Source organism: Helobdella robusta, assembly GCF_000326865.2.
Source record: "Helobdella robusta unplaced genomic scaffold HELROscaffold_42, whole genome shotgun sequence".
Lineage (NCBI taxonomy): Eukaryota > Metazoa > Annelida > Clitellata > Rhynchobdellida > Glossiphoniidae > Helobdella > Helobdella robusta.
The window spans coordinates 318002-326818 of NW_008704981.1; the positions used below are offsets into that span (position 1 = coordinate 318002).

Genomic DNA, 8817 nt, shown 5'->3' on the forward strand with positions numbered 1-8817 from the left:
CAAACAAACAAACAAACAAACAAACAAACACACACAAACATACAAACAATCACACACAAACATGCAAACAAACACACACTAACATACAAACACACACACAAACACACACACACACACAAACAAACATACAAACACACAAGCAGCGTACAAACATACAAACTCGACACCAACACAAACACGTACACACACAGACACACACACAAACAGACACACAACACACATACACACGCACACACACGCACACACTCACACACAAGCAAAATGAATGAAAGAACGTGGTAATAAAAGAATAAAAAATGACACTGCCGTCTACAAACATCAATCATCTTTTTCTTCCTCTGATGCTAATTAGGATGATTGTATTGCCGCCCCATAATAATAATAATAATAATAATAAGAAGAAGAAGAAGAAAAAGAAGAAGAAGTAGAAGACGAAGAAGTAGAAGAAGAAAAAGAAGAAGAAGAAGAAGAAGAAGAAAAAGAAGAAGAAGAAGAGTACTTTTATTACCAAATGACCAAAAATTATTATTAATTAGTTGGTTGATTGGTTGATTGGTTGATTGGGTGATTGGTTGATTGGTTGATTTGATTGGGTGATTGGTTGATTGGGTGATTGGGTGATTGAAATTTAAAATTGTTGTAACCGTTGTTGCGATCTGATAGAAAATCAATCCGTGAAAATTTTTTTCTATAAACATCTACCATCACATCATCGTTGTCGTCATCATCGTCATCATCGTAATCATCATCGTCATCACGACCGCCATAAATATTTATGATTAATAGAATCGAAATTCGAATCGTAAACTTTTATTCCAGCAATCATTTGTTATAATAACTGCATGGCGATACGCGTTTTTATCGGCAAGATGGGACTGTTTGGTGTTGTATTGGTTATATCTGTGTATTGTATTGTATTGTATTGTATTGTATTGTATTGTATTTATTGTATGTTGTATTGTATTGTCTTGCATCGTGTTGTATTGCATCGTGTTGTATTACACGGTATTGTATTTATTGTATGTTGTATTGTACTATATTGTATTGTGTTGTATTGTATTGTTTTGTGTGTGATGATGCTGTATTGTATTATATTAGTGTTGGATGGAAGTAGATTGTATTGTATTGTATTTATTGTATTGTATTTATTGTATTGTATTTATTGAATTGTATTTATTGTATTGTATTTATTGAATTGTATTTATTGTATTGTATTTATTGTTTTGTATGTACGTATGTGTTTTTATCTTGGTATTTTAATTGCACGCTAACGATATAGCGTTTTTTTTTCCGGATGACATTCTTAATGTTTTGATGTACTTGAAATATGACTTTAAACTTTGAGGTCATCATCATTATTTTTATTTTTTTCAAATTCATCATCGTCGTCGTCGTCATCACCGTCATCATACTCATCACCATCATCCCACTCATCACCGCCATCATCATCATCATAATCATCACAATCATTATCATAGTCTTAGCTATCACAATCATTATCATAATCTTAGCCATAATTTTGAATTCTATGTATAGCCGCACATCGGCCATCTTGAATGAATGAAGGAATTAAAAGCCTTTTTCCTTTTTTTTTCTCTATTATATCTTTGATGACTTTGTATCACGCACACGCACACAAACACACATACAAACATCTACACATACATACATACACACATACATACATCGTTTGTTCACATTCAAAGCTGGCTGTATTGTTTTAATTTCCTGATTATTTTTGCTAAATTCATAGATTTTAAATTGTTTTTATAGATGATTTTTGGGGTCATCGGCTGTAATTTTGTCCCGGGTTTGTTTTTCCGTCATTTTTTATCGTTTTTCTGCCTGCCTCGGCCAATTTTCTCGTTTTTTGTTTTTTTTTTATCAATATTATAATTTATTCACAGCTCATAGCTGCTACAGGTCACCGGCCTGCGCCAGGTGTGAGCTGTTTTTATTATTATCGGAAAGTTCACTACATTTTAACTTATTTACCTTCTACCGACATTTATTTTTAATTTACTTTTGAAATTAAAATTTAAAGTTTAAATTAAAATTAAAATTTATTTATAAAAAAAGAAATTTCCTAAACCAATCTTTAAAATCTGTGTAAAAAAAAAATAAACTATAAGAGAGAGATTGGGCCAAAGTTTGCTGCAATAGTTGTCTCCTCCCACACTGTTACCTAGGTTTTTGTATTCACTCATTCACTCATTTGCTCACTCACTCATTCATTCATCAAAAAAAAAAAGAAAAGAAAAAAAAATATAAATAAAAGTTGAAACACTGGTTAAATATTTAAAGATAATTCAGTCATTCATCCGTTCGCTCGTTTATTCATTCCGTCACTCATTCATGTATTCATTCATTCATCCATTCGTTCGGTTGTTTATTCATTCATTTATTTATTCACTCACTCATTCATTTTTTTTCCCTCACTCATCCGTTCAGTAATTAGCTCATTCATTCCCCCATCATTCACTCATTCATCCGTTTGTTCGCTGGCCCGTTCCTTTGGTCATTCGCTTGTTCATCCATTCATTCATCCATCCACCCCACTTGGTTTGTTTCCTTTCCCTCGTTTCTTGGTTGTTTTTAATCATATATGGCTCCAACGTTACAACAGTGCCCCGTCTGCTTTAACCACTATAGTTATGTCGGCACGGAGGTAAAGTGAAAGGACAGGAATGCTCCGGGTCCCGGAAAAAAGTTGATCCATCGGGCGCGAGAGCTGCTTCGCCTCTCGGTGCCGCACCCGACCCCAAGCCTGGGTTGCTCACACGGTCGTCGGCCGCATCAGTCTCCGGTGATCCTCTCGGCTTGAATTACTCTGGTGTTTTTGAAAAGCTGACGGCCGTGCTGAAATGTGTACCAGTGTACGACCATATCCCTAAGCCATGCAGGGAGAAGTTCGCACATGATCTGAACGCCTTGCTGACGGCTGTTTGTAATGACCCTGGTGACCCGGCTCACTGGGTTAGACTCCACTGTTTTGTCCCATACGTCTTACAGAAGACTTCCAGAGGGGGTCGCCGGGTCAACCAGGGCAATCTGGTCAACAAGCGTCTAAGCGAATATTCAACTATTGGTCTTGAAACCCTAGTACTGTGTTGTGATGGGTTCAATAATGCCAAATCACAAAAGCACAGCCCCGATCGGTGGATCAACGCTGTGTCATCTTGTATTAAACAGGGAAACTTGTCCTCGGCTGTCAGACTTGTCTGTTCGCTGGAGGGCCTGGCGGAGAGCTCGCCGGCCACCTTCGATAAATTATGTTCTATCCACCCAAAAATTCCGGTGGACAGGCGGGTCTTTCCCGCATTGACACCAACGGCTGGTTGCGTTTCTCCCGCCGAGGTGCTGAGGGCCGTTAAATCGTTCAAAAACGGTTCTTCTAGAGGCCTGGATGGCCTACGACCCCAGCACCTTAAGGATGTTTTTTCAGGCCCTTTGCCAATTGACGACACACTGAACTCCTTAACCCAATTCATTAATTTGATCCTATCTGGAGCTTGCCCACTCTCCGTCCGCCGGTTCTTTTTTGGAGGACGGCTAATAGCTTTAAATAAGAAAGACGGAGGGATCAGACCGATTGCGGTCGGGAACGTTTGGAGAAGGTTGGCCGGCAAATGTGCCTTGGCCCTGGTTGTGGTCGAACTCAAGACCAAGTTCTACCCGACTCAGTTGGGTGTCGGGATTAAGGGTGGCGCTGAGGCCGCTGTTCATGCGGTTCGAAAATTGGTCACCGACCTCTCCGATCAATGGGGGTTTCTGAAACTGGATTTTAAAAATGCCTTCAATGCCTTGAGAAGAGACTCGATGTTGGAGGCTGTCAAACTTTTTTGCCCCAATATTTATAATTTTTGCCATTCTGCCTATGGCGGAGTCTCTTCCCTTGGCTACCACTCTTGGGTTGTAGAATCGTCCGAGGGGGTACAGCAGGGTGATCCCCTTGGTCCTTTGTTGTTTGCACTAACTCTTCATCCACTCTTAGAGAAAGCTTCGTCCACTTTCGTTTGCGCTTATCTGGATGATATCAGCATAGCTTCGGACGGTCCAACTCTGGCCGATAGCTACGAGTATTTGAAGCATAACTCCGCTGCAATTGGCTTAGAGTTAAACATTAAAAAATGCGAACTTCACTGCCAAAGTTTATTTCAGGTGCCACATGCGCTGGCTGAAATACCCAGAGTTGGTGCATCAGAACTGAGTTTTTTAGGCACACCCTTGGTCGAGGGCAATTATCAAATAAAGTTTTTTGACCAAAAGCTCTCTGAGCTTAAATTCGCCCTGGGTCGTGTTTCCTGTGTTTCGGCCCATGATGTCTTGACTATTATCTGCAATGCCCTCAGTTTGCCCAAATTGATGTACTTCCTGCGTACATCTAAACACATTGACCCTTTTAAATTGGGCGAATTTGACGGAGCCCTGCGCACCGCCCTGTCGTCGATTTGCAATGTTCAAGTGACCGACAGTGGTTGGTCCCAGGCTCAGCTGCCGGTGCGATTTGGTGGACTGGGGTTGCTTAGCGTGGTTCAGCTGGCTCCCGTTGTTTATAATTCTTTCGCCGCTGCCACTCTCAACCTGCAGTCTTCCCTGCTCCACCGGTTTTTTCGTTGCCGCGATATTCTTCCCCCAGTGTCCGCCCCGGGGGACCGTACGCACGTCCAAATTTTGAACGAAGAATATAAAAAAATTTTTCAAAATTTGTTGTCTTCATGCTGCGACGACTTTTCCACCGCTCGTTTGTTGGCCATGTCCAGCGTTGCCAGCTGTGGGTGGTTGAGATCGTGGCCTAACATCTCTGTGGGCACAGGCTTGACGACGAGTCTGTGAGATTTGCCATTGGCTTCAGACTTGGCCTGGTCATTCAGAATAAATCCACGTGCCGATGTGGCGCAGGGGCGGACGAGTTTGGGCACCACGGTTTGGTTTGTCGCCTGGGTGGGGGCCGTCAACTACGTCACTCAGCGCTAAACGATTACATTTGTCGGCTCTTCTCCAAGGCTTCAATCCCGGTTCTCAAAGAACCATCCGGCATTTCTGCACATGATGATAGGCGTCCGGACGGATGCACGCTAATACCTTGGAGAGCCGGCAGATGTTTGGCGTGGGATGTTACGGTCCCTGGCACCCTCGCCGAACGATACGTAAACCTGACAAGTAAAGAATGCGGTTTGGCCGCGGCCAGGACAGCGGACGAGAAAATGAAAAAATATGGGAACGCCCTCCCCTCGATGGAATTCTTGCCAATATGCATCGAGGTTCTTGGCCCGATGGACCCCAACACCCTTAAATTTCTTAAGGAAATATGCAAAATGATCAGCGTCAGATCAGGCGACAGCAGGGAACTGTTTTTTGCAACTAACCACATTTCGTGCTTGTTGCAGCGGTTCCTGCGTGTCTGTGTGCTTGAAAATATCCAACTGAATGCCGACATGTGCAATTAACGCCAAATCAAAGTGTTAATCCATTTGTTACTTGATGTTTGACGGTTCAGTGTCACTCATCATGTTTTGGTTTTAACATACATACATACACACAAATACATACATACATACACATACACACACGCGCCAGTTTAAAAAATTAACCGCCTTAGGCTATCATTTAACATATATATACGCCAAAAAAATTAATTTTTAGATGTATAATGCATGGATGAATGAATGAATGGATAGATGAATTGACAAATGGGTGAATTAAAAAACGAACGAACGAATGAATGTTTGAAAACTCGTGGATGAAATGAACGAAATTCAGTTTTGTATAAATTTTTCAATGTAAAAAAAATATAACAAGTGTATACATACAAATATGCACCTTTACACATACACACACATACAAACACACACACACGTGCGCGCACACACACGTGAACACACACATGCACACACACACACGAAGACACACACACACACACGAAGACACACACACACACACGAAGACACACACACACACACAAAATAAAAAAACTGATAGATGCTTTTTTTAAGAATTCAACGTAAAAATTCCGTGCCCGACTCATTGTTAAATTTAATGAAACTGTTAATGGGATGATGATAATGTTGATAAGGTGGATGGTGATAATAATAATAATAATAATATAATAATAATATAATAATAATATTATAATAATATAATGTAATAATTATTGAGGATGATTTTTTTGTTTTAATTGGCTCTGACATGTGCAATACTGCTTACTTTCCTTCATACATTCAGTCCATCTCGCCTCAGTTGAACTTTCGCGCCAAAAAAGATTGTCATCATCATCATCAAAAACATCGTCACCACCACCGCCACCATCATCATCATCATCACCGGCTAGAGAGCACCACCTCCTTCCCTAAATTTTTTTAGGTGGTCAGAATTAACTAGCCTTGCATCATTAATTAAACGATCAATCTTCTATTCTGGCCCTCTCTCTATCTCTCTCTCTATCTCTCTCACTTTCTCTCTCTCTTTCTCTCTCTCTTTCTCTATCTATCTATCTATTTTTAGATAGATAGATTCTTTTATTGAAAGTTTTTATAAACGTTTAAAAACTATTTTAGTCCAAACTGACACGGTGGAAAAGAGCAGGTCGTGTTGTTGGGCCAGTTTTTAAGGAATGGAAAGTTCACCCATTCTATCATTCCCGCGGTTATAACAATACAAACACAAATACAAATAAATATACAGAGCAATAACAAATAAATATACAAAGCAAATACATATACAGAGCAAATACAAATAAATATACAGAGCAAATACAAATAAATATACAGAGCAAATACAAATAAGTATACAAAGCAAATAAATATACAGAGCAAATACAAATAAATATACAGAGCAAATACAAATAAGTATACAAAGCAAATAAATATACAGAGCAAACACAAATAAATATACGGAGCAAATACACAAAATACCAAACAAACAAACTTGAGCTATTTTAGTTTATGCGTATACACATAATAATGTTTGATCTACTTCAAATATGCAAACATACAAACATTTTGCATGTACAAGCATGTACAAACGTATGCAAGTTCTGTAAACATACGTTTTTTTGAACAGAACACACACACCGAACTATACAAAAACATACAATCAATTTTAGTATACAAGCCAAACAGTCATACAAACAAACATACATTTACAAACATACAAAATAAGTGAACTTTGAAAAACTTGGCATCAGACGTCTTCACATTAATTTGAACAAATGTTTACTCGAATGAAAACAAATTTCCAGATGAACAAAAACATAAACAAAGATAAATTAAACAAAACATAAACAACGTATATACAAAAACAAAAACATAACAACATAGATTGACAAATACAGCCATGAATTTTCACAGAAAACAGCCATAAACAACATAGATGGATAAACATAAACAACATATGCATAGAAAGAAATAAAAAAACATAAATACACAAACAAAAACATAAAAACATAAACAAAAACATAAACAAAAAAATGATATAATGGCGGCAGTAGATCTTTATTACATATCAAATGAAGAGTATAAGTAAAATCTATTGATGGACAATCAGTCAGTTCAACTTGCATACAAACAAAAATACAAGCAGACAAACAAAAACACATACATACAAACAAACATACAAGCAGGCAAACAAAAACACATACATACAAACAAACGCAGGCACATGCAATCGTACACATGCAGGTACAGTATACGTAAGCATACATTCACACATAAAGAAACACACACACACACACACTAACATACAAATAAACAAGCGAACCATTAAACAAAATTGTGAAAATATGTAAAACACAAATAAAGTAAAAAAGAAAAAGTTAAAGATAGCAAAAGAAAGAGAGAGAGAGAGAGAGAGAGAGAGAAAGAGAAACAAAGAGAGAGAAACAAAAGAAGGAGCAAAGAGCGAATGACTGAAAATACCCACTTACATACATACCTATTACATCGACCGCGGACCAATAGCACGTGACGGAACAAAAGAATCTAATTATCTTTCTACTAGCAATTTCCTTTTCCGGCCTAACACGTGACTCCCGCCTTCACCGTGGTTGGCTGATACAATTCTTTTGTTCTTAACCTCTTGCTATTTTTATCTGAATTCTCCCACAATTCCTTATCTTTCTTTCTTATATTGCTTACTCACACTTGTTTTCTTCCTACATTTCTCTCTCTCTCTCTCGCTCTCTCTATTTCTATCTCTATTTCTTTCTTTCTGTTTTTGTTTCTTTCTCTGTTTTTTTTCTCTCTCTTTCTCTATTTATTTCTCTGTCCCTGGTTTCAACTTTTTATTAAATTAATTTTCACTTCCACTTAGTTCTTATAAATTTACCTCCTTCACTCTCTCTTTTTTCTCTCTCTCTTCTCTCTCTCTTCTTCCTTTTTTCCTTCTCTTTTTTATGCTGTCTTTTTGTTCTTCACTTTTTTTTTACAATTCTTCTTTGTTTCTTTTTTTCTTATGAGGTTTTATTTTATCTAATGTTTCCTTCCATTTTTTTTTGGAGCACATTATTCACTCATTTGTAAATTTTTGCCACAATTTCCTTCTAGCTACTTACCGCCTCTGTTTTCAATAGTCTTTTTCATCATTTTTCATTTGATTTTCTGCACTCAATCTGCCGTTAATTTTCATTTTTTGTTACATTTTTATACTCTGTCTTCCTCTCTTTTCCTTCCTCTCTTTCTTTTTTATTCCTATCTCTCTTTTGCTTCTTCTTCCTTTTTTTCTGCCTTGTATTTCACTATTTTTTTCTTTTTTTTACATTCTTTCTTTCTTTCTCTCTCTCACTCTTTCTCTCTCTCACTCTTCTCTCTCTCACTCTTC

General features: G+C 37.9%; 1 protein-coding gene across 1 annotated transcript; it reads left to right on the forward strand.

Annotated features, from left to right (window-relative positions):
• Positions 1-1327: 1327 nt before the first annotated feature.
• HELRODRAFT_177286 (hypothetical protein) lies at positions 1328-5450 on the forward strand (the record flags this gene model as incomplete). The annotated part of the gene is made up of 3 exons (XM_009025506.1): positions 1328-1345; positions 2653-3533; positions 5060-5450. 3 exons carry the CDS (start codon positions 1328-1330, stop codon positions 5448-5450), a joined length of 1290 nt encoding a protein of 429 aa, XP_009023754.1.
• Between the last annotated feature and the right edge of the window lie 3367 nt (positions 5451-8817).